Source organism: Zeus faber, assembly GCF_960531495.2.
Source record: "Zeus faber genome assembly, chromosome: 2".
NCBI lineage: Eukaryota > Metazoa > Chordata > Actinopteri > Zeiformes > Zeidae > Zeus > Zeus faber.
The window spans coordinates 45,969,899-45,996,646 of NC_137189.1; the positions used below are offsets into that span (position 1 = coordinate 45,969,899).

The 26,748-nt window shown below is 47.1% G+C and overlaps 1 protein-coding gene across 1 annotated transcript; it reads left to right on the forward strand.

Moving 5' to 3' along the window:
* Positions 1–977: 977 nt before the first annotated feature.
* raph1b (Ras association (RalGDS/AF-6) and pleckstrin homology domains 1b) lies at positions 978–25,823 on the forward strand (the record flags this gene model as incomplete). Its single annotated transcript, XM_080023936.1, has 17 exons — positions 978–1,097; positions 1,737–1,842; positions 4,166–4,351; positions 5,052–5,539; positions 6,817–6,903; positions 7,552–7,626; positions 11,403–11,480; positions 15,069–15,228; positions 16,260–16,381; positions 16,661–16,726; positions 16,835–16,978; positions 17,395–17,505; positions 17,967–18,065; positions 18,210–18,330; positions 18,777–18,913; positions 22,556–22,741; positions 22,862–25,823. The coding sequence occupies 17 exons, from the start codon at positions 978–980 to the stop codon at positions 25,253–25,255; spliced, it is 4,680 nt and encodes a 1,559-aa protein (XP_079880062.1). The 3' UTR covers positions 25,256–25,823.
* Between the last annotated feature and the right edge of the window lie 925 nt (positions 25,824–26,748).

The window sequence follows — 26,748 nt, forward strand, 5'->3', positions numbered from 1 at the left end:
CGCTTTGAGTGTGTATGCTGTACCTCTTTCCCACTGTGGAGTATTTAACAGTGCCTCCACAAACGGACAATTTACAAGTAAAGGCAATTTATTATGCTCTATTAATATTCTGATTTTCCAAGGGCCAAAATCACCTGCTGATGCCTCCGCTCTGCTGGCAGGATGGCAGGCAGGAAGTGTTGGGTCTGTGTGCCTGGCTTTGAAAATTGAAGAACCACAGATTATCAGTTATCTATGCAACTTTCAGTTCAGGGGGGCATACATGTTCACCTTTATCTGTAATGGTTTTCTGCCTGAATGCCATAACAATCCAACACAAATTTACACACCTATGTTATTGATTGGCGACTGATTCGGCCGACTACAGCACAAGAGGGCGGACACATTAGTATTCTGAAGGCACAGTTTGCCTCATATCCACTAGAAGGTGCTGCTCCACTGCTTTTGAACACGAAGCGCAACTGGGCTCTCAGTTTTGGCTCACTGTGTTCTCTCTCTCTCTCTTGAGCCCAACATGACCAGTAACGCTCTGCTCGTCACTAGTTTAAATTCTGCCACGGGTGCAGAACGCCTGCACGTGCATTCGGACCCAGTGCGCCTTGGTGGGCCGCGTAATCAGTCTTTCCGTAATGTTCAGGTCAGTTATATTTGCCAGTGAGCTGAGCCACGCCCGCTCAGATACCCTGTGGGTGTCGCCCGCATCTCAGAGCAGCGGTTACAGGCGGTCGTGTTGGGTGTGTCAGCGGTCGATGGTATAGTCGAGACCGACAGGGGCGTTCCCCTCCACTCCCGCACTGCAAAGCATGTCCGCCAGGGGGTCTGTGGGGTTGCCATGGCAACTGGCCATGACGGTGGCACGATCCGTCCTGCTGCTTTAGTGTGTGTGTGTGTGTGTGTGTGTGTGTGTGTGTGTCTGCATATACATAACAGGTCAAGTAAATATTCCCATGTTTTGTTTTGGTTTTTTTTGTCACCAGATGGACCAGGTATCAGATGATGAGTTGGACCATGGCGCAGAAGAGGACAGTGATAAGGAGGACCAGGATCTGGACAAGATGTTTGGAGCCTGGCTGGGAGAGCTGGACAAACTCACACAGGTCAAAACACACCTACACGCACACACACACACACACACACACACACACACCACACACACACACACACACACACACACACACACACACACACACACACACACACACACACACACACGGTGGTGGGTTATGGGCATGCAGACATCAGCACAACGGGGTGGGGGTAAAAAAGAGACTGTCGCCATGGTAACCGTTACACTGGTAATCCCGTCTCCCTTTACTGTATCCTAGCAACTCTCCTCCCACCTCCTTGAAGTCTGTGTGTGACACACATAGTCATATGAGTGAAACTGTGTGTGTGTGTGTGTGTGTGTGTGTGTGTGTGTGTGTGTGTGTGTGTGTGTGTGTGTGTGTGTGTGTGTGTGTGTGTGTGTGTGTGTGTGTGTGTGTGTGTGTGTGTGTGTGTGTGGAACTGCATATACATAACAGGTCAAGTAAATACACCCATATATTTTTTCCAAGCTAATTATTTCGAGATCTCGACACAGAGAAATCTGTCTCCTAGAAGGGGATAGACCTCACCTAAAATACAATAATTGCATTTGAATGGAAATAACATATCACTGACGAAAAATGGCGGCACACCTGCTCAGAGCTCTGTAAATGAAAGGAGGGACCCTCAACGTGTTCTTCCCTCTTTAGAGTCTGGACGATGGCAGGCCGCAGAAGCCCCTGCAGAAGCCCCCTCTCAGACAGGAGACCAACATGGCCAACTTCTCCTACCGCTTCTCCATGTACAACATCAATGGTAAGCACGGGTCCTGCACTGCGGGGCCTCTGTCAGGTCCTCTGCGTCCTTGACTGGAAAGTCGCAAATTTCTTTGACAAAATTGTCTAACTTTAACTTCTAATGCATTGTTATGTATATGTTTGTTTGGACCTATTTTTTATTTTTTTTTTAAAGAAGGCAGACGTATGAAGTAAGAAGTTATGTTACCTTTTTACTTACTTACTTTTTAATGATGGACAAACAAAGAAGACAAAAAAAAAATCGAACAAGTGTGAGGTCATGGGATGATCAGTAAATCAAGGCAAATTTGCCAAATTCCAAATTATTTCACAATAGATATGAAAGATCCGTCTCATTGGCTAAATAAATACACTATTTTTCCCATAGCTTTCCTCACAATTCTTTTTGGATTTGTTTTCGAATAGGTCGTCTGTTCTGGTAAATGTTTCTTCTTTACTTTAGAACTTCAGGAGGTAGGTATCGTGTTTACTTCGCCCGTCAGGGAGATGTCCGAGAGAGGGAGGGATGTGAATGTTGTACTGATGCTCAAACCCAGGTTTTTCCCGGATGATCGTCGCTGCCTCCTTCCAGAAAGTCTGAACAGAGGGGCGGGACCAGAAAAACATGAGCGTTATCAACCGTGATTTATCCACTCTCCCTCCGGCAGCATAGCTGAGTTCCAGTTTGTTTAGACTTCTGTTTGGGAGTAATAAAAAAAAAAAAAAAAAAGCAGATCAGGTTTTTCCGAAATAAGTCTCTCCATTTGCGGTCGGTGGAGGATGTCTGTGTTTCCCAGGCGTTCAGCCACATCTTCAGTTATTTCAATGTCCAGTTCATTTTCACACCGTCTGTCGTGTCCTTATTCAGTGATGCCATGGTTTAACTTGATTATAAGACCTTTATTGTTTCCTGAGTTATAAGCCCCAATAAATACATAGATAACAATTGCCAGCTCTCTTGGATTAGAACCTTTTTACCTTTTTGCAAAAATAATCACGAAGCTATAAATACCTTGTAAAAGTCCTGCCCCACCCAACCCATATGTCTGACATAGATTATCAAATCTGTCAGGGTCCCTTTTTTTTTTTTTGCATATGGAAGTGATCCCAGAATTCCATTCTCTATATCTATGATCCTGCGATGATGGCGTAAAGTCAGGGTCGTACGACGGCCGTCTCAGCACTTGGGGGGGGGGGGGGGGGGTTAGTAGAAGTGATGAAGTAGAAATCCGAAGAATCTGGGAAGAACTTTCATTTTAACTGGTCTGATTCTGCTGCCAGAGTTGAAAGGGAGCAAGCCCTGCCCATTGAGGTCATCATATTTGTTTTTGTTCGTGCAATTGTAGTTGAAATCAAATAACTGTGACAGACCTCTGTGTAAATGTACTTCCAGGTACCTGATGTGGGATGAGTACCAGTTGAAATCATACTTTGTAGTAAATTCTTTCATGGGAATGTAATTAAATATCATAACCTGGGTTTTTTTTTGTTCATTAAGGACATACCCTGAATATTCCCCATACGTTTCCAGTATTTTATTAGTAGAGGAAGGCCTGAACCTGGGTCCATGATTCTGACCGGTACGTCATCTGCGTACAAACTTACTTTATACTCAACTCCTCTTATATATATACCCTTTAATTCTGCCTCCTGTCGTATTGCCTGGGCCATTGATGAATAAATTGAAGAGCCTAGCGCTAGCGGGGCGGGGCAGCCCAGTCTGCAGCTGCGTGGCAGAGTCATGGAGTTAGAGAGGCTGCCGTTCACCTTCATTCTTGCAGTAGAAGAGGAGTAAAGTGCCTGTTTACAGCGTAAACACATTTTACTAAAGCAGAATCTGTTCATAATTCCCACCCAACCGAGTCAAAAGCTTGATAATCCGAGATATAGAGAGAAAGAGAGAGAGAGAGAGGGAGAGGGGGGGGCACACTTGACTCCAACATCCCATCGTTCCATGTTTTCCTTCCGTCTGACTTGCCGAACCGGTTAATTTCTGTGACAAATTTGTCCTTTTGTTGTTTAATATCTTCCCGGAAACACGTGGCGGAAATCCGAGGGATCTCTTTTCAGTTCAGCCTGCAGTGCCGTCGTGCAGTCGTGGTCACGACTTCGCTCGCCACCACCGCGGATTGAGCCCAGAGTTTTGTGTTCTCCACGGCCTCTCATCTCGTCCCGTTGGGATCCTTTAACACACATCTGAAAAGTGTATACTTAGGCTTTTCTCAGTAGTTAGAGGAGGATTGCCTCCCACCCCAATGCCCAATAACACCCGATTGCCGTTCTTCCCTTTGCTCCTGCTCTCTCACCGTCCTTCTCGCCTCCCTCTTTCCCTCTCCCTGCAGAGGCCTTGAACCAGGGCGACACCGTGGACCTGGATGCCCTCATGGCTGACCTGTGCTCCATCGAGCAGGAGCTCAACACCATCGGCAAGCCCAACTCGGTGTCGAGGGGCCAGGCGAAGGCTCACCAGAGGGGCCCCGGGGGCCGCAGCGCCAGCGCCAAGCAGAGCGGCGGAGGGAGCAGCGGAGGTAGATTTGCAAGATAATCCGTGGGGGGTCAGCTGTGCGTTTTTTGTTTTTTTTTGAGCGGTGTTTCGCATTTTTTCAAAATGTACTGCAGTCCCTGCGCCGACCTGGCACTCTGTGAGCCTTTGTTTGCACTTAAATGACACAACTGAAAACCCCCACACTTATGAACAGCTAACTCAGAACTCACAATGACTTCCACATACCTGTGCATTAATTCACCTGTGCATGTAAATGTGCAATAATCAAATACCATTACTATTTATCCCGACTGTTATTATGCATACTTACTTTACCTAATTTGGAAATTGCTTCATGCGCTTGTTACACTGATTGTACACGCTGTATATTATATTATTATGACATTGTTATGTTTATTTTACTTTTTATTGTATTACTCTGTGTATATTTGTTAACTCTGCCTTACCCTCCTTTTTTCTCTATTAATATTTACCGTACGTTAATATTTGTGCAAAAAGTTTGAATCACTGAAAACGGGTGTGATCAACCAAATTCCTTGTAGGTGTAAATAATAATTAACAAATTTCACTTCCTCTCTTTACCTCCCCCCACCAAAACTGAGGAAAATAAGTTGACGAAAAGGTCAAAGGGCGCTTGCGTCTTTGCTTCCGTCACGTCTGAAAACATTTGTCTCACCTAACACATTTGAAATCCCCCTTTACGTTGTGAAATTCCCCCTCAGGGAGTGCCAGCAGCAGCACCAGAGCGTCGCCCGCCAACACGGTGCGGGGCGGCAGTGCAAACAGCCGGCCCGCCGCCTCCAACTTCTCTCTGGACGACATCACGGCGCAGCTGGAGAAGGCCTCCCTCAGCATGGACGAGGCGGCCCGCCAGACCTCCTCCTCCTCCTCCCCCTCCTCGTCCGCCTCCTCCTACTCCTCCGCCACGCTGCGGCGGCCCTCGTCGGGGTCGTCCGGCGGCAGCGGGGGCGGCGGGGGTGGCGGTGGCGGCGGGGGCGGGGCCGGGGCCGGGCAGCACCGGAGGACGGGCTCGGTGGGCGCGGTCAGCGAGCAGGAGGCCCCGTCCCAGCGCTCCAGCGTCACCTCGGCCTGCGCCTCCGTGTCCAGCATGGACTCCCTGGACATTGACAAGGTGCTGAGGGGGGCGGAGCACGAGGGGAAGGGCCCGAACGCGCCCGCCGCCCAGGGACCGGGCCAGATCAGCACGGAGGTAGAGGACTGATGCTGAAACGCGCACACACACACACACACACACACACACACACACACACACACACACACACACACACACACACACACACACACACACACACACACACACACACACACAAGTAACAAAGAGGTGTGCGGGCAGAAGCTTTGCGTAATATGACTGTAAGTGATTGAATCGAGCCTGAAGCATCTTTGGGGTCGATTTGGTTTTGAATATAGTAATGATCATACGTGGAGAATAATATCCCAAATCAGTTTGGTTATTATGTAGTCTTTCACAACTGTTTCACAACGTATTAAATGTTTGTTTTATTTTATTTTAAATCAGGAATGTTGAATTGTTCGAACCTTTCGTGAATTTACCTCGAACCTTGCTCCGGCGTTGGCTCATTGTTTTCCTGTTTCTAACGGCACTGCATGACGTTTGAAACTGACACTTCACTCCCCTCATAAGTACACCGCTCCAATCCCACCCTGTGTGTGTTGTGCATTGGAAGCCTGACCGCCCGTGTGTGTGTGTGTGTGTGTGTGTGTGTGTGTGTGTGTGTGTGTGTGTGTGTGTGTGTGTGTGTGTGTGTGTGTGTGTGTGTGTGTGTGTGTGTGTGTGTGTGTGTGTGTGTGTGTGTGTGTCGGCTGCACTGTGATCTCCAAGGCATGACTCGGATTACAATGCCGACACCTGCTTTTCTCCGCGTGCCTTTGTTCACTGACCAAGCGTATTGTTTCTCTCTCATGTTTTTATTTTCTGCTGACAGTACACCCTATCACAAGTCCTCTTAAGAGGTTTATGGAAAACTGGTATTTTTAACCTCCATCCTTAAGTTTTCCATTGTTGGGAGTGTGTGTGTGTGTGTATGTGTGTGACACATACATATTATGTGTGTGTATTTTCAGTATATGTATGTACAGTATACATGTATGTACATATGTGTGTGTGATACACATACATATTATGTATGTGTGTATTTAAAGTATATGTATGTACAGTATATATGTGTGTCTATATATATGTACATATGTATGTGTGTGCATGTGTGTATTAATATTATTATACACACAGAGAGAAACAAGAGTAAAGTCAAGGAAATCCCATTGAGTTTGCATAGGAAGTAGCAAGTAAAGTTAGAATCTCGATTCTGACCTTACAGCAGTAGTTTGTGGGTGAAATGGGGATACACGTTGCTTTGATATTGTGCATGTCCCTTTGCATGTGTTCATGCTGTTTGTGTGTTTGCAACGTCTCCTGCATCCTGTCTACACCCCCTGGCTTCCTAGCATGTCACTATGCGAAAGGCCGTGGCTCGGCTAGCCAGACGGCAGCTTGACTTTCCCTCACGTGATGGCGAAACGGATCTGGCCACTGTAAGTGTGTGCATGTCCGTGTGTGTTTGCGTGTGTGTCAACATGGAGCGTGTGTACATGATCGGTTATTGTATACAGTGTTTAACGCTGCTAAAATTTGAACTTAAAGCCACCACGATATAACTACCGCTGTAGTTATATTGAAGTAAATCGTTTGAGGCGCAGTATCTCTCGAAATTTTGGCCGCTATAATGCTCAGCGTGTTGCACCAGCCCCCTGCGATAAGCTCGCACATTGTGTGTGTGTGTGTGTGTGTGTGTGTGTGTGTGTGTGTGTGTGTGTGTGTGTGTGTGTGTGTGTGTGTGTGTGTGTGTGTGTGTGTGTGTGTGTGTGTGTGTGTGTGTGTGTGTGTGTGTGAGAGACATTGGCCTCTTTAGATAGCCACCAGAGCTATGAAACACATGCGTCCATTTTCTGGGTACCCTCTCTTCACAACCATTGCTTCGCAGCAGCCGACTCCCATCTATGAAACCTTCTCTCGCTTTCACGCTTCCTCATATTAATGATGAAAAAAAAAAAAAAGACGTTACCTGCAATTAATGAACCACCGACAATCACCAGGCACTGACTTGTCTTTTCTTTTTTCTTTTTTTATTTTTTCCTTCCCTCTACTCTTCTTTTCTCCACCGCTTCCCGGCCTCACCCAAGCACTCCTATCTGGACCGAGAAACTTCGCTCATTCTGAAAAGCATAGCTGGAAAGCCCTCTCACCTCCTGACCAAGGTGACTCCTTGCTCACTCGAGCGATTTATTTTTTCTCCCCCCCCCCCTTTTCTTTTCTGTTCTCACGTTTGCATGAATGTTCTTTGTTTGCCTTTTTTTAAATTTTTATTATTTTTTTTTTTTTTTTTTTTTATTTTATTTCAATTCGTGATGCACTCATCCCGATGGATTCGGGATCTCTGCTGCTTCAAATGCTCGTTCCTCACACTTTGTGTATTTCACACTGCTGGGCGCCTTTTTCGTGTGTTCGTCTATATTTTCATTTGTTATATTGTTTTGGGGTTTTTTTTGTTGTTTTTTGAAATAGTTGACAATGTGGATTTAACTTTGGGCAGGGGAATGGAAAGCCTAGGGTTGGGATGATTTGCATTAGAACTGCTTTAAGTGTGTGTACATGGAAAGCCGTTTTAACATTTAATCCATAGGACGAACTAGTCACTTTTTACTCGTTGCTATTCCAACTGTTAATAGTAACTATTTTAGTTTTACTAGTCAAAATGTATTAGGTACTAGTACTTATTTTATAGATACTAGTAACTATTCCAATTGTTAATAGTAACTATTTGCAGTGCAATTTTGTCATTGAATCCTATGGGGTTCTGTGTTTAAAATATCAAATATTTACCAGTATCTATTTCAATTTGAATAGTTACTATTAATTGAGTACAACTATAGTACTTATTCATTAATGACCAGTGCCTTTTCTTGCAGTTCCTCGTAACATTTTTTGTTTTACCAGTAACAATGTATTTTTTTATCAGTCAATTAGAAATGACGAGTCAAAACAGCTTGTTCATAGTTTGATTTAAAATGTTACTGGTGAAAATAAAAATGTTACGAGTAACAACGGGGGAAATACACTTATGAAGTACTAGTTCTTAATAAATAGTGGCGAGTAAAATCAGAATAGATACAAGTCAGAGCCAAATATTTGATATCTCAAACACAGAGCCCCAAGGGATTCAATGCCAAAATTGTCCAAATCGCGATAGTTACTAATAACAATTGGAATAGTTACTAGTATCCAATAAGTAAGTACTACTACCTAATACATTTTGACTAGTTAAACTAAAATAGTTACCATAACTGTTGGAATAGCAATTAGTAACCAAAATATAAGTACTAATAACTTTAAAAAAGGGGCTAGTTTGTCCTATGGATTGAATGTTAAAACGGCTTTCCCTCCCTGTAATGTGTGCATGCAGGGCTCAAACCTGTGTTGGGGAAAATGGAATGTGTTTGGTGGATGCGTGTGCCTGTATGCGCAGGTCTGTTTTATTTTTTTTAATGTCTCTGTTGTGATTGACTGCACCGTCATGATGCGGCGCTGAACTGACAGGCGGACCTCAGCACTCACTGTTTAGTGTGACGATGAGCCAAAATGTTTTTTAGGTTTTTTTTTTTAAGTGTTTATACACAGGTCAATTACAAATATATTTATTTTTTATTATAAAATATTATAGATATTATTGTAATATATACAGTATATGTATGTATGCATTATTATTTTTTATATTATTAATATTGTAGTCTCACAAAAAACCCCAGAACAGATCAGATTTACATTTCCGAATAGAAAACCTGCTGAACAGCCTTTCTGTCTATCTGGTGAGCGACTTGATGTCATTGATATATCATTTATAATTGAATCGGAGGGCTACTCTCCAATATGGGTATTGGGGTATTGGTTTCCGTGTTTGGTGTTAGGCTCCTCGGCCTGTCCCTATATGCATGAGGCGTTTAAATGCGGGAGCGTTCCGTTTTTTCACACGGAGGGCAGAGAACGGGAGTCTATTCTCCTCCTCGTCTAGCTCGCGAGTCGGAATATAGAACGAGTGCAGGATGTTTGGTGAGAAGCCAGGAGAGAAGAGAGAAGGAGGGGGGGGGGGGGCGGAGTGAGAGACTTCAAAGGGAGAGATTGCCGGGAATGTTTTTTTTTTTTTTTTATATATATATATATTTTTTTATTTTTTTATTTTTTTTCTAGGCCAGGCAGAAAAGACTTTTTTAAATTGACTCGTAGAAGGGGAAAACGCCTGCGGAACAGACGTCTAATGTCTTGTGAAAAGCCAGAGAGAGATTAGATAGTAATGGGGCTAAACCTGCAGTGTGACTCAGATTGACTCTGTGTTGTAGCGTGTACAACCCCCATGACCTCCTCTGACGCACACACACACGCGCACGCAAGTGCCTGCGCGCACGCGCCGTCTGACACACTGGTGTGACTAAATGTCTGCCGCTATGTTTTGGCCAAAAAGAGTGCTTTCCTGTGCGTTGGTGAGTGCATGTGCCCTGGAGCTGCTCGTGCGTGAAGGTAGTCCAATTCGGGGAGTGTGCAAAGATTAGAAGCTTGAGGGCTTGGTTGTAAATACCGGTCACCCTCTTTTATTTTTTTATTTTTTTATTTTTTTATTTTTAACGCACACATACACTCTGGTTTCTCTTTAACTCAGGTTCTCCTTCCCCACTTAATGCCGTTGCGCGTCCCGTCCCCGTCAGTGTAGCTGAGATCAGAAGGCCCGGGATTTGTCACCCCCTTCCCCCCTTTTACTCCGAACCCCGCCGCTAGCTGCCCAAACACGGGGTAACTCGGTCGATTTGGCACGCTCCCACCCCTCTGCCTCTGATGTGCAGCGTGTGAAGGGGCACACAACGGGTGGGAAGAAGGGCGTCAGCGGGGGCGGTGTGGGGTTGCAGAGGGTGGGGGCGGTGGGGAGGGGACTCCCTGACTCGGTGCCCGTCTCCGCTCGTGGTTTGTAGTGAAGTTGGTGCTCGTCTTGTGCGCACATGTACGCGTGTCCGATGGACCAGTAGCCGTGTTCAGGGTCCTTGGCTGCCTTGGCTTGGGGGCTGGTACAGATGAGGGAGAACACTGGATGGAAATCCTATTTTTATTTTTATTTTTCTGCACGTGGGCCAGAGCCGTGGGACAACTTAATCTTAATACACAGATGATTGTTCGTATTTGTGGATTTTTATTTCACCTTTTTTTTTTTTTTTTTTTTTTTATTTATCTTCTTGGGGGGGTCGCTATTCAAACCCAAGCGAGGGAAGGTGGAATTTATTTATTTATTTATTTATTTTTCTCATTTGCATTGGAATATTTTCACGCATTTGGTAGCCCTCACCCCTTGCAAAGGATCAATTAGATGAGCATTATTATGTTATTGAGTCTGGGGTACAGAGGCTTGCACAGCTGTTTTAATGCTCATCTGCAGCTACTCGCCCTCTGGGAATAATCCACTATTGTTTAGCTTTCTCCGCGCGGAGAGATCAAAGGAAACCGCTGGTGCGCAGTATGAGAGCGATAGGCTATAAGTGGAGCGCCATTTTTTGCGTTTCCTCTCTTGTTGGACGAGTGTCATGGAAGCGGCGGTTTAGAATTGTCATGCCGGGCGCGTTTTAGTCCAGACACCTGTGATCTATCGCAGAGCATTCACGCACAAGCTGCAGAATGGAGGTTATGGCATCTTGTTGGAGGGGGCAGGTAAGAGCTTTCTCCATCGGTAGCATTGATTCTAGCTTTGCACACCGTTCTGTTGACTGTGCCTTTTGAGTATGTGCTTTTTAATCGACTGGGGAGAGTTGTTCGTTTGAGCATGGTGGCGTGAAATGTTCTTATTCTGGAAAGACATGAGTGGAGGAGATGAGGCAAGAGTATGAAATCGGAAGGGGTGTGTGTGTGTGTGTGTGTGTGTGTGTGTGTGTGTGTGTGCGTGTGCGTGCGTTTCGCGTGCGGAGACCTGTGTTAACTAACTCTCTGTGTGTCACTCAAGGAGGAGCAGGCTGCCAAATTGAAGGCAGAGAAGATCCGGGTCGCCCTGGAGAAAATCAAGGAGGCGCAAGTCAAGAAGGTTGGTCCCACACTAAAACCCCGGTGGGGTTCGCACGGGCGGTCCCTTAACTCATTTGTGCGGAAAACAAACCAAAAAAAATAGATCTTGAAAAAAAAAAAAAAAAACACAGGCACGGGAGCCGGCACGCACATAAAATAAATGGAGATCTTTCTCTATGCAAATATATCATATATTGCTGTATTATAATCACAAGATTTGCATATTGAGCTGCAGGTACCTGCAGTGGGCGGCGGGGGGTGCCCCACCTGCCCCATGGACCGCATGGTGACCTTTTATCAGGCGGGGGGGGGGTTTTTTGTTTTTTTGAGCGTGAATGGGCATGGAGGTAGCAGATTGTCTGGGCAAGATGTATTCATGAGGAACTCCTCATGAACCTCGCACCTTAGCACACCTGCGATGTGCGCACAAGGGCTCCGCTGTGCTGTTTCCTTTGCCCGGAGCGGCAAAACGCCTGGAACTGGAGCTGGGGGTGCATTTGCCTTTTCATTTTTGAGTATCTGACCGTCAAAGTCTCCGCATTGGACTGTAGAACGGGGAAGTGAAATCCGATCACCAGTGGTTACTCTACGGCTCTGCGCGAAGAGGCTCTGATTTTTCCTGGCTGATAAAGAAACATTAAAAAAAAAAACGTCTGTCATCAATGTCGATCGCCGACAGATGGAGTCGATCCGCTCCATCCATCTTGTCGTATTCGCTGCGTTGGTGCTGTTCTCTGCGAAACTTTATTCACAGCGAGTCGGCAAAGCACAGGCAAAAATGGGTCATTGCAGTGTTTGATTATGTATGTCTGCTGGAGAGGGGGTTGGAAATGAAGTCAGTGGGGGGCTCTCACAGAGGATATAGGCTCTGTGCTCAAAGACAATCCAGGCATACTCTGCATGTAAAGATGACTCATTCTCTCAATGAAATCAAACAGTTGTATATATATTTTTTTTTCTTGGGACAACTGGGGCACATTGCTCCTTTTGGGGGGGGGGGGGTGTCAGCCATTTGGCCAGCCATTTGGCCAGCGATTGTCCAACTCAACAGAACAGCTAATACCACAGGTGTCTCTGTCAGTGAATGGAGCACAGCAGCGTATTGCAGATCCAACCCCTTCTATCTGCGCTGAATGGGCTGGAGCCAGTGGTGATTCACTGGATGCCACATAGAGTGATTATCCATCCAACACAGCTGAAAACCATAATGTGGTTAACCATAAGTGATAATTACATTTTTGACAGCTGAGGTTTATACAATGTTAAAGGGGACCTATAATGCTCCTTTTTACACACGTTAATTTAAGTCTCTGAGGTCCCCAAAACGTGTTAAAACATTTTTTTGCTGAAAATACCACTCAGATTATGCATTCTAGCCATTGTGACATGCTTATACCAAAGTGTTCCAAGGCGGCCCTTTTCAGTGTGTGTAGCTTTAATTATAAATAAGCAGCCCAGCCCCTAGTTTCAAGCCAATGGTGTTTGAGCACAAATTCCGGCTTCTGTGAGCCAGTGGGGTTTGAGCTTTACTCCAGGCTCTGTTTTATTTACTCTGTAAACTTTCACCTATTTCACCTTATCACTACACTAAAATCTGAAGCCTGAGCAAATTTGAGGTGAGAAATAAGAAATCCAGTTGCTGAATCTTCACTTATAATAGATCTATGAGGCCTTATTCAAAAGTTAGTTCCGGTTGTCGTTGCCGCGCTCCAGGCTTCTTGGAGACGCCGACACCGCACCGTGACGGACAGTGACTCTGACGCAAAGAGTTTTTGTTTCATGTCAATGTAAAAAGTAGAAAACCGTTGAAAACCAAGCGCTCAGAGCAGTCGGAAGCCTGAGCGTTTTTTTCACAGCGATTACTCTGGCATTAGTTTACCTCATTATTTGACGCTTTAGCCACGTCTAATATGAACATCAGACATTGTGACATAATATGACAGAAAATAAGGAATAGCATGGGTCCCCTTTAAGGCAGAGGATTTTGGATTGAGGGTACTAGCAGTAGGATTTCAGATTTCAGTTTGTTGAGCAAAGGGATTTTTTTTTTGGGGTGTGGGGGGGGGGGGGGGGTGTTCTCTCTTGAGTGAAATCTAGGTCATGAAATCCATGTCTGGGATTTGTAGGTCCCTGTATTCTCATTGGTCAATGTCCGTATTCTGCCAACCACATTGACGGGTGCGGTTGATTTGAGGGCTTTACTTTGGCTCCCCACCGGGAGAGATCCTGGGATTCAAGAGGTTTATTTGTCACATACATACACATACGTTCATACGTAGATGCAGTGAAATGTCTTTGCAGCGCACCAGGAGATTATGCACAATAGTTGCTAAACTGAACATAATAGCTAATCTAATTCCTACCTAGCAACTAACTAAAACTAACTGATTCCCAAAACGTAATGCAGTCAGTGAGTAGAATAATATAAATAAAATAAAAATAAAATAAAACAAGACTCAAAAAGGTAATTCAGAGTGGGGGTACAAAATAGAAGTGAAGGGAATAGAGTTATGTATATGGGATAGGCTTTTTGTATATACAGATATGTGCAGTAAAGTGCATGTGAATAAAGTGAGGTAGTGTTTGTGTAAATGTACAGTACAGTATACAACAGTATGACACAGAAATACAGTAACACAGAACAGCAATACAGCGCAGTATGCAGGAACCCAGTACAGTGATACAGTATGCAGTACAGCATGCTACATACAGTACAGTAAGGCAGTGGGGCCTGTCTAAGTGTCTTAGTGCTTTTTGTTAGGACCCCTGGTAAGTTCAGCGTTGACAGTCCTTATGACTTGCAGGAAGAAACTCTGTCTCAGTCTTTCTCTTCTCACTGTGTGACTGTGGAGGCGCTTGCCCGACCGCGGTAGCTGGAACAGTCCGTTGTTGGGGTGGTGAGGATCCTTCATGATCCTGCGGGCTCTGCTGCTACACCTTCTGGTGTATAAGTCCTGCAGGGAGGGGAGGGTAGTTAAGACACTGGGTTAGGGTTAGGGTTAAGACACTTAACCCCTAGTTGCTCCTGATGGCTGCGTCCGTCGGTGTTTGAATAATTGTAAGTCGCTTTGGATAAAAGTGTCTGCTCGATGTAATGTTAACACACATTGTATTTGTTTACTAGTGGACCTTGACTGCCCCAATATGGCCGACGCGCAGACGCATAGTGCCGACGTACAGCAGCTCATTCCCAACGCGTCTGAGCGTAGCAGCAACATAACGTGACGTACCGTGAACCAATCGTTGCGCTTGAGAGTAAAACACAGCAGCATCAATCTTGCCTGTCTTCTATTCACTGCAGCTCTGCATCGAGACGTACGTAATTATTTCTTTAAAAAGTAACAGCGGCGGTAATTTTGTGTTTCACTATGATGGTTAACTTTTGCAATCAGTCCACGGTTCCACGGGCACTCCGAAGGGATCGACTACGTTCCGTGACACCACTGCTTCCCATGCTGACTGTTACCCGTCGTGAACGTGGGAAGTCGTGACGTTAATCCACTGTCGCTCCATCTGTCTCTCTCTTTCTCTCTCTCTCTCTCTCTCTATCTCTACTTTTCTCATCTCCTTCTTTCTCCCAACGCCCTCCACCCTTCCTCCGCCTCAGCTGGTGATCAGGGTCCACATGTCGGACGAGAGCTCCAAGACCATGATGGTGGACGAGCGGCAGACGGTCAGGCAGGTGCTGGACAGCCTGCTGGACAAGTCCCACTGTGGCTACAGCCCCGACTGGTCGCTGGTGGAGACCATCAATGAGCTGCAGATGGGTTGGTATCTATAAAGACTTCTTGTATGTATTCTTAACACTCTGGTTTCAAACTATGGCACGCAGGGGCGCGTGCTGGGTACCCTCTGCAGTCATGGCCCCCCGCTCGTTTCTAACTTTCGGTACGTCATCGTGAGCGTTTGTTTAGTAGCCTCTATATCCATGGGCCGCTGGTTGTAAAGACAAAACGGACAACGGGGGAAACTCTCTCGTTCTGATCAGAATGCAGAAATTGGAGGTTTGGGCTTGTTTATTTAGCCGATTTCTTTTTCTCTCCTGAACCCTCGAACTGAACCTGCCGCTATCGGGCATCTCCGTGAAGTATTTCATGTGTGGGATTCAAAAGTCAGTCCTCCCTTCACAATTTAACACCTCTGGCCGTGTTGCTTTGCTCTGGATAACGGACTGTACTCCTCACATGTCGAATCTAAGGAAGGGTGCTGTAAAAGTGAAGACGCTCCCCCCTTTTAAACCTGATCTCAAGGCGCCATGGGCCTAACTTACGGCTCACCCCTCCCAATAAAGTTTTTATGTCTTACCCTACGTGCGGAGCAATGGTGGATTGTCTGAACGTGCACTCTCTTTATTTCTCCTAAACAATCCAACAAAATCTGTTTCTGCCAAAAAAATAATAATAATAGGAAGGCAAGGAATAGGCGGCCCAGAAGCAGAATATTGATTTGTTTCTCATGTACAACGGCTAGTTTAATATTAATAATATTAATAACAAAATTCGCCTGTGGGTATTTCAGCCCGACCACACCCGTGCATATTCGCTTACGTGCAGACGGAGAAGCCCAATCCAGCCTTTATTCACATCACTAATTAAGCTTTTACTGTGATGCCTAACTTGGTCTTGTGATTTGAATTTGAACAGGTTATCGGACGTGCACGTCATTGAGAAATTATGTATTTATAATTTGATATTATTGTATATATTTCACCACCAGTTGTGCCAACAATCTTGCCTCTGTGCATGACGCCCTCCTGTGTTTTTTTTTATTTTTTTATTTGTATTTTTTTTCTTCGCAGAACGTAACTTTGAGGACCACGAGAACTTGGTGGAAAACCTGGTGAACTGGACCAGGGACAGTCACAACAAGCTCATGTTCATCGAACGCATCGAGAAGTACGCCCTGTTCAAGAACCCCCAGGTTGGTTGCCATTGTGCGCGTGTAGACACACACACACACACACACGCACGCACGGTGTTTTATCGGTTTACCTTTGTGTGTGGTTGGATGGAAGGATATGGTGGAAGTAGGTCAATTCCACTGAGTGAGTAAAGGCGAATAATTTATTTAACATGACATGTTGAGATGAACCAGCTGGATGAAACCCCCATCCCTCTCACTCCCTCGTCAACTTTGCCGTGCCCCTCCCTCCGTTTTCTGTTGTGACACTCGTTCATCCTTTTCTTCCCTCCTGGTCAGAACTATTTGCTGGGGCGTAAGGAGACATCAGAGATGGCCGACAGAAATAAAGAGGCTTTATTGGAGGTGAGTGTAGGCCTCGCCTCTGTTAACGCACATCCTTCCCCGTTACCATGGTGTTTTTCTTCTTCCCAGAAGTTGATGTGATGACACATGTCTTTCCGTCGTTGTCAGGAGTGTTTCTGTGGCAGCTCGGTGTCGGTGCCGGAGATCGAGGGCGTGCTGTGGCTGAAGGAGGATGGGAAGAAGTCCTGGAAGAAGCGCTACTTCCTCCTCCGAGCCTCTGGGATTTACTACGTCCCCAAGGGCAAAGCCAAGGTCATTTGAGCTCTAGATTGACATTTCTTAAAGGGGTGTGTGTATGTGTGTGTGTGTGTGTGTGTGTGTGTGTGTGTGTGTGTGTGTGTGTGTGTGTGTGTGTGTGTGTGTGTGTGTGTGTGTGTGTGTGTGTGTGTGTGTGTGTGTGTGTGTGTGTGTGTGTGTGTGTGTCACATCAGTTGGTATATTGATGGATTGGTAGCAATTCTCATTATATGTAAAATGACAGTATATCGATATAGAACGGAATCGTGAGATCCTGCTCAATACCCAGCTCTAGTACTTTTTGACAAATTGACTTGTGACTAGTTTTGTCAGGTGTCACAGACAATACATGAGCTCTGAATAGGTCCCTTGCTGTAACCCCCCCACATTTGTCAATTCACCTTCTTCTCTTTCTGTCTTTCACTGTGAAGGCCTCCAGAGACCTGGTGTGCTTCCTGCAGCTGGACCATGTTAATGTGTACTACGGCCAGGACTACCGCAGCAAGTACAAGGCTCCCACCGACTACTGCCTGGCACTCAAGGTGTTGTACCAGGCCCTAGTGTTGAATCTCACACTAAATCTGAAGCAATTCGTTGAGTCGCCACCTACAAATACTTTTAGAAACTTGAATCTTTTCCATATTCATATCTTAATATGCCGCTAACTCACACTTGTAAATCTGAATTTCTGTTATAAATTTATGACCGCCACCAAATCCCCCTCTTCGGAGAAGGATCTTACCATGTTTTGGTCCGATAACAACTAATCATCACCACTCTTCAAAGAAGGGTTAGAATCAGCATCAGAGAGACAAATAAACACAGAAACAACCAACATGTATTTGACAAAACATAATCAAGTCAACGAAAATTGGGGCAGAAATGATGGCTTGTGGCCGTACCAGACCACCAGGCCCGACCTTAATATTATGTTAAAAAAAAACAACATATATTCCTGTACATGTGATTGCAAACAGCTGCTTTTTTTTTTCTGCTGTCGCAGCACCCTCAGATCCAGAAGAAGTCCCAGTACATCAAGTACCTCTGCTGCGATGACGTCAGGACCCTGCACCAGTGGGTGAACGGGATCCGCATTGCCAAGGTTGACCTGCACCTCACTCCTTCCTCTCCCAATCCTCTTGGTCAATTACAATTTAACAATTCCAACAGGGAAAGGGTAAAACAACTATTTAATAGTAGATTTGAAATAATGTCTGTCTGTCTGTCTGTCTGTCTGTGTGTGTAGTACGGAAAGCAGCTTTACGTCAATTACCAGGAAGCCATGAAGAGGACGGAGGCGGCTTACGACTGGTCCTCTTTGTCCACATCCTCCACCCGATCAGGCTCTAGTTCCATCAGCATACCCGGTCAGTCCAGTTGAACCCAGACTGAATACGCACTTCAGCCATACGCCCTGATTCACACCCACGCTGTTAAGAGGTCCTGGAACATAAACTCAAAGCCATCTTAGCCCTCAAGCTCAGACTACCTGTGGCTGTTTCGTCAACAGAAGTTTAATCAAATTATAATGTAATGTAATTGTTATTATAATTGTTGTTATTAGGCAAGTGTTGTAAGGCTTGTTATCTTGAAATGGAAATACTAAAACTCTAACAAACACATAACCTCACAATTGCTTATGAGAAGGTTTGGTTTCAGAATGGCACCGTTGAGCTGGGAGAGAGTCGTTTTGGCGCTAAATGCAGGCCAGGATAAATGCTTCCCAGCTCGCGTCTGTTGTAATTATTTGTTGCGCATGTGCTGTCGCTGTTCGAACACAAGTTTTACTTGACGTCACGTTTACTTGATGCAGAGTCCCACTCAAACCACTTGGGCCATTCAGACAGCGGGGTGGACATGGGCTCCTCTCACGGCCGCTCCCAGAGTGTGGTCAGCTCCATCTTCTCCGAGGCCTGGAAGAGGGGCACGCAGATGGAGGAAAACACAAAGGTGCGTCGCCCTTTTACAAATGGTGGTTTCAAAAAGGAAATGGCCGTAGATAATCCTCCGAACAAAATGTTCTATTTATTTATATTTTTTCCCCAAATCATATTTCAATTATTTTTTATAGTCTTTCAACAGCAAAAACAGTACTAAACAAAAACAGAGCGTTTCCATAATATCTCCAAACCTTCGTCCCTGCCACCCCCAACCTCACCCAACTCAGGTCATGGGACACATAAAGGAAAAATAAAATTGTTGTTGTTCAATCGTCTTCCGTGTCTGGTGAAATGTCAAGCAGGTTCCAGGTTTCCTAAAAAAAATTTTGTTTTTTTTATCGAGCCCACGAGAGAGAATCTAAGTTTCTCCAGTTTATTATTATGTAGAACCTCCTTAATCCATCGATCGTGTGGTGGGGAAGAAGTGTGCTTCCACTTTAGTATAATCTAATGTGTGGCCAGTAATGTGGTGAAGGCCGGGGCTCGCTACGTAGCAACGGAGAGGCCGCTGTCAGGTGGAGTGGCGAAGATGACGGAGAAGGAAGTTGGTGCAGCGACCACATCACAAGCCCGGCTTATAGGTTCACATGTTCAACCAGAAGTTTATTGACTTGTGACAGGACCAGAACATGCAAATTAGATTATTAATCATTTATTCAGCAGGGATTGTTTGCACCGATCGCAGATATCAGTGACATTACGATATATTTTGGCCAGACTGAAGAAACTGTTTTTTGACAAAATCCCTAATTTGGGGGAAAAAAAAAAAAAAAAGGAAGTGAGAGTTAGGTTAGTGATGTTTTGATGAAGGCTCAGTAAAGGATGAGGGAATTCTGTATTCCTACAAAACCTTAATAGTTCCTAATGCCTAGTTATTATTGGACCAAATTTGAGAATGCGGAATCTGTACTTGAAGGCTTGGAAAGGTGATTGAGTATTGGAGCGAGATTAGAAGGTCTGTGCAGGCCAAGGTGTTTTCTAAATATTTTGAGAGAGGGGGAGGGCATTTTGAGGGGGAGCTGGGAGCATGGTATAGAATGTGAAGAAATTGACGTGAAAGAAATGAGGCTGCCTTTTCCAAATAAACCCAAGCAGGTAGACTATCAGTGTTGCCGCCCATCCACTATGGATGTTTTTGAACGTTAGCTGCCTAGTAGTACTGCATACATTTAGGGAGGACTGGCCCACCCCTACATTTGGGGAGTTGCAGGACTGACTTTCGGATACAGGTTTTTCTGTAAAGGAATTTGAACACTGTTTTATCGACTTGATCAAAAAATGCCTTTGTAGTGAGTATAATCAGATGCTGGAAAAGATAGAGGAACCTGGGCAGAACAATCATTTTAATCAAGCTTATTCGGCCTGTCAATGACAGAGGCAGGGCAGACCAAAGGATGGGATGATCTTCTACCTTTTTAGCCAAAGGAGTAAAGTTTTGACCAAAATTTTCGCACATAGACATTGTCATGAAGATTCCTAAATATTAAAACCCACCGTCCATCCATTTAAACAGGACCAGGGAGTGTGGAAGCTGTCCTGCGAATGAATTAACCGGTAGCAGCTCCCTCTTTTGGTAGTGAAGTATATGTCCCGAATATTCACTAGACTGCTCTAAGATACGGAGAACAACAGGAGTTGATCAGGCAGGGTTTGAGATGTACAGTGGCGGATTATCAGCCTCAAGTGATCATTTGTGTGTAGTGTCGAATCGCTCGCATCTGCGTGTAGCCGGGTGGCGACAGCGGACGGCCCTTCCTTGTGCCTTGTTGAAGGGATAAAAAAACAAAAAACAAAGGGAGTGAATGTTGTTTGTTTGTACTGATGCCGCTGGGGCAGAGTACCGTAGCTTAAACCGTGACATGAAGTTCTCACCGAGGCCAAATCTCTCCATTGCTTCAAGGAGGTACCTCTGTTCCACCCTTGCGACACCACCAACTTTGGAGTATTTGAGCTCAGCATATCAAGAATTTTAAGGAGCCTCCTGGTATTGACTCCTCAGCATGAAGCCTGTCTGATCTAGTGAGATAAGAGGCATGAAATCGGTCTGTAATTATTGCAAAGTAGGGGGGGGCGGGATTACAGTGATTGTGGCCTTCGACACGGAGGGGTCATACGTACTCTGCGAAGCTGGAGAAAGGAAGGTAGAGAATGTTTTGTAAAATTTGCGGTGATTGAATTGCCTCCTGCACCTGTATCTCTGTAATACAGTTGATTCAGATTCACCTGGCTCCCTGGCATGGTTGCTGTCAGCCTTGGGAAAATTGATCCTGTCTAATGTATTGTCTTGTATGTCTTGGGGGGAATCTGAAGTACATAGATCATAGCAGAACCTGGCAAATGTTACATGAATACTCTCCGGGTCTCTTTCCGGCGATGGCTGGATGGAGACGGCCCCAATTCCTCCTGAAGCCTCCTCTGCTCTGGCTTGGTGAGTCAGGGGTTTTTCCGGCCTCGTCTCCAGATTCAAAGCAGCGTTGCCCAAACCTGAGTAGCTGTATCCAAGCTTTGTTTGTGGATGCGAGTTCGACTTCAGTCTACATTTCACTGCATATATGTATGAAAGTATGTATATGTATGTGACAAATAAAAAATCTTGAATCTTGAATCTTGAATCTTGAGTTGGAGGCGGCGTTTATGAAGGTCAGGGTTCGATCAGTTGCATATTTATTGGTTTCATTCATTTTCTGTAGTAGTTCAGTCATATGGGATGTTTGTTTTCTTCAAATGGAATACATAGGATATAAGTTGGCCTCGTAGGTAAGCTTTTAAGGCAATATGTTCTTCTCGATATGTCAGGTGTGTGATTTATCTAAAAAAAAAAAAAAGCAATTTGTGAGTGTGAACATTGTTTGTACGAGTCCTCTGCCGGTAGTATGGAATTAAGTCACTGGTGTTTAAGGGAGCTGCGCTGTCTGGAGGAGCTGACGTCTAAAGAATTTGGCGCATGGTTGGATATTACCACGCTGTGTTAGTTAGTTACAAGACTTAACTTTTGAGATGAGTCTGTCGTCAAGGAGGAAAAATAATCTACGAGTATGATGTACACGAGAAAAGAAAGAAAATGTACTTCCTGTGAGGGGATGTGTGCCTCCGTGGGTCAGACCAAGGTCAGACTCAGATCCAAGCTGGTCAGTAAAGATGTCCAATGTCTTTGGATGAAGATCAAGTTCATTGTTTTGGCCTTGATAATGTGGTGATTTGCAATATCCAGAAAAAATGTAAAAAGTCAAGCAACTAGTCATTGACCCAGTTTGGGCCATAAATTCTTGTTAATACGACAGGTGTATCGTGCGATCTACCTGATACAATGATAAAGCAACCGTTGGGATCCCCTACAGTTTTGAGTGGTTCAAGTGAAACGTTTTTGTGAATTAGAATAGCACCCCCTCTGGCTCTTTCATTACATTTGGAATGAAAAAAGTGACTGATCCAGCTTTTTTTAAATTCTTGCCAATTCTCTGTTGCTAAGGTGGGTTTCCTGGATGAAAAATATATCTCCTTTCAACTGTTGCGAGTGGGGCCTAATCCTGTTTATTTTGGGAGCACCCCCCTAACATACCACAATATACATCTAACATTGTAAAATTATAAAATCGTGGGGCTGGCCGCGGTACGATGAGTCATCCCCTCTCTTCTCTATCCCTTTCTACAGATGAGGATGGAGGCCTCCAGGGGGGCCACGCTGCCCCACGCCCACAGCCACCGGCATCACAGCCAACATTCAGCCGAGCACCCTGCACCAAGCCCCCCTCCCCAGCCTCAGCCGCCGCCCCACAATCAGCCCCCACCCCCCCAGCCCCACTATCAGCCTCCCCAGACCCCGCTCCAGCCACCCCACGCGTCCCAGCCGCCATCTCAGCAGCAGCAGCAGCAGCAGCAGCAGCAGCAGCAGCAGCAGCAGCAGCAGCAGCAGCAGCAGCAGCAGCAGCAGCAGCAGTTGCAGCAACAACTGCAACAGCAGCAGTTACAGCAGCAACTGCAACAGCAGCAGTTGCAGCAGCAACTGCAACAGCAGCAGCAGCAACTGCAACAGCAGCAGTTGCAGCAACAATTGCAGCAGCAGCAGTTGCAGCAACAATTGCAGTTGCAGCAACAATTGCAGCAGCAGCAGTTGCAGCAACATTTGCAGCAGCAGCAGTTGCAGCAGCAAACGGCCCCGCCACCCCCTCCCCCTCCCCCGCCCCCACCCCCACCACCTCCCCCGCTACCCCCAGTTCAAAGTCTTTCACACCACTCGCCGGCCCCCATCATGTATAAGTACAGCACCATCACCAGGCTCCAGAACCGCAACGCTGCCGCCAACCACAAGGTGACCAATCACTTGATGGCCCAGCAGGTCCTACCGCCAGACCCGGCGCCACCGCAGTCAGCTCACATGGCTGTTAAATCCCCAGCCTATTATGTCCCAGTGTCGGCAAACAACCCACCTCCACCCCCCCCTCCTCCACCGCCACCTCCTTCCATGCCCGCCCCTGGGTCGGCAATGGCGGTCCTAAAACTGGGCTCCTCGAGCCCTGCTTCCCACAATGCTTTCACCCCTCCTCCCCCGCCTCCACCTCCTCCACAGAGCAATGGAGTTGAATTTCCTCCACCTCCCCCGTCCCCACCTCCTCCCCCGCCCCAGCCCGCTAAGGTGCTAGGTCACTGCCAGCCGGTTTGCCCCAATGGCCTGGAGCAGGTGCTGAAGGAGAGGTTTCCCAGTCCGCCACTGGACCTCCTGTTGCCTGGCGGCGGGCTGGAAGAGTCTCCGCCTCCGGCCCCTGCCCCACCACCCCCTCCACCTCCCCCGCCGCCGCCCCCTCCACCTCCCCCTCCCCCGCAGCAGCTGCAGTTCCCGGTGCCGCTGGGCCATTTCCCACCACCTCCCGCGCCTCCTAAAACCTATAGCCCGGGCTTCCTCCCTCAGACCGCTCCCAAGCCGATGTCCCCCGTCTCCCCGTTCCCACCTGCTCCTCCTTCAGCTGCTCTGGGTGGGCCAGCCCCTGCCCCACCTCCACCTCCGCCACCACCTCCACCCGGTCCTGTGAAGAAGCAGTTCAGCCTTCAGACCAGCCACTTGCCCAACCAGCCCCCCCCAACTTTGCCCAAGCAGCACAGCCTGTCCAAGCCGTCGCCCATCTGCACCGGAGCCTCTCCTGCCACTTCCTTAGTCAAACAAATAGCCAGTCAGTTCCCTGGGTCCTCATCCCTGACGGCCAATCACACGGAGGTCCTCAAAGCCCCCCTTTCTCCACCTGCGGTGAAGGCCAAGCCAAAATGGCAGCCGTTGGTTGGCCAGCCTCAGCAGCCTCTAGACTTCCCCCCTCCTCCGCCTCCAGAGAGTGGTAGTACAAAGTTCCCCGCTCCTCCACCTCCTCCTCCGCCGCCCCCCGCCCCAGTCACCGGCCCGACTCCACCTCCACCGCCTCTGCCACCTGGAAGCATCGGCTCCTCCCCGCAGATGTCGCCCCCTGGCTTCTCCAGTATGGCAGGCAAGAAGCCCCCTCCCGCCCCGCAGAGGAACTCCAGCATCAGGTGCGACTCCTCGGCCGCCTACCAAGAGTCCAGGAGGAACCTGCTCAGCAAGTTTGCTCCGCAGGCCAGCTCCCTGCCTACCTCATCTTGTCCCACCTCCTGCTCCTCCACCGGATCTCCCTCCAAGGAGCCTCCGGCGGGGCCCCCTGCTCCCCCCAAACCGGGCAAGCTCAACCTGGCCAACCTGCCCATGGCGCTCCAGGCTAAAGTGGGCCAGGCGAGGCAGTGCGGCGGGGATTTCCCCTCCCCGCCCCCCGAGTGCACCTACTTTCCCCCTCCCCCTCCGGCCTCTGAGCTGTTCCCCCCGCCGCCTCCTTCTGGCGGCGACCACAACGGAGTACCCAAGGTGGCAGTGGTCAACCCTCAGCCCCAGGCTCCCCCTCCGCCCCCACCCGCCTCCCTTATCAACAGCTCCTCATGGGGGAAGGGCTCGCTGAAGAAGACTCCGCCCCCGACCCTCGGCCGGCGCAGCAACCCCACTTCGGAGCCCCCCAGTCTGTCGCCAACGCCGCCCCAGCTGCCCCCGCCCACCTCCCCCAAGGGCAGCTCGGGCCAGCCCAACTTCCTGGACGACCTCCACCGGACTCTGAAGCGCAAGTCGGTGGGCCGCCAGGGTTCCCTCACGTCGTCCCGCCTCTCGGGCAAGCTGGACCCCACGGCCACCATGGACGACATGGCGCTGCCGCCGCCGCCCCCCGAGGTCCTCCTGGACCAGGGGAAGCAGGGCAACGGGGGCTACATGTCCGGGAACATCTCAGGCTATGCAACGCTACGGAGAGGACCCCCGCCTGCACCGCCCAAGCGTGGGGACACCACCAAACTGACGGGAGAGTGTTAAAATTGAGGGAGCTGACTTGTGACTGGATAGATACTGGATAGAAAAGGGTGGAGAGCTCACCAGACAGCCAGCCACATTCCTACCGTCTTGTGGGGATCACAGTTCATATGGGTGTGTGTGTGTGTGTGTATATATATATATATATATATATATATATATATATATACACATACACCAAAAGCCAAACCAGATGTAGGTTCTAAATAATTGTTTGTGAATCTTTTTTTTTATTATTATTATTTTTTTTTTTTTTATTGGAGTCACCGAAGGGTGGGGTTCATACCGACGGAGTCATTCGCATGAAGTTCAGGTAAAACCGTGAAAGTATGCACAGCTGACGTACAGAGGCTCCTCTGCGTGCGCCTCAGCTATCTGGACGGCTGCCGTTATCGTCCTTTGTGGCCAAAACCTGGGATTTGTTTGCAAGTGGTATGTTGTGGTCCCGGTCTGAGACGCAAACCACGTACGTACGACAGAAGAAGGAAAAAAAAAAAACAAACGAGAAAAAAAACCAACCAACCGCTCAACAGACTCATCGGGGTCCTTCTGCTCGGGTGCCTGCATGTACCTCCTGATTAAAAACAAGCCACACAACACGAAGCTCTTCTGTTTGTGTGACCGTCTGGAGAGAGAGACGGCGAGTATGCTCATACCTGCTTTTTTTGTTGTTGTTTTGTTTATTTTATTTTTTTGAGTGTGCACGTTATGTACATTTTAATTTGTGAGTCCGCAAATCCCTCGGAAGGTCTTTACGGGATTGGGATTGTTTTTAGTTTTGCTTTTCTATGAATTTATTTAATGATTGATAAATGAAACGATTTTCTTTATAATTGTGTTGTTTTTTTTAAGAAGAGCGTTGATGGAGGATGAGGAGGGGAGGAAAAAAAAAAAGGCATTTGGGCAAAACGGAATGTACTGGGAGAGTCGGACAATAAAAATGTTGAATTATTGCACATGCAGGCAAATTAAAGAAAGGTTGAAAGCGGTTTTAAAAAAAACAAACATTTTAATACTTTTTTTTTTCCTCTCTCTCTTGACGCATGGGAAGCGGTCGCATGCTGCTGATGTGTGGCGATGCAAGTTGAAGGAAAGCCTTATTCACAAACAATTGCACAGATGTCTGCAAATTTCAAAGCAAAAACAAGATTATTCCGAGAGCCCGAACGCGCAACTGGAAGGGGGGGGGGGGGGGGGGGGGAATATTTGGTTTTGTTTTAATGCAAAATAAATGTGGCTTATAAGAGACTTTTTAAAGCCCTGCGGGGGGCCTGTTTAAGTGTGTGTGTGTGTGTGTGTGTGTGTGTGTGTGTGTGTGTGTGTGTGTGTGTGTGCGTGTGCGTGCGTGTGCCTGCGTGTGTGTGCGCGCGCGTGACGTGTATTAGAGTTTATCGCTGGACCTGATCTTTTTTCGTCCGCACCTGTAAAGTTCCAGTTGCTGCTCGGTTCACGTCGGGCCCCCACCGCCTTCAGCCGTCGCGTGGCGTCGCAGTCCA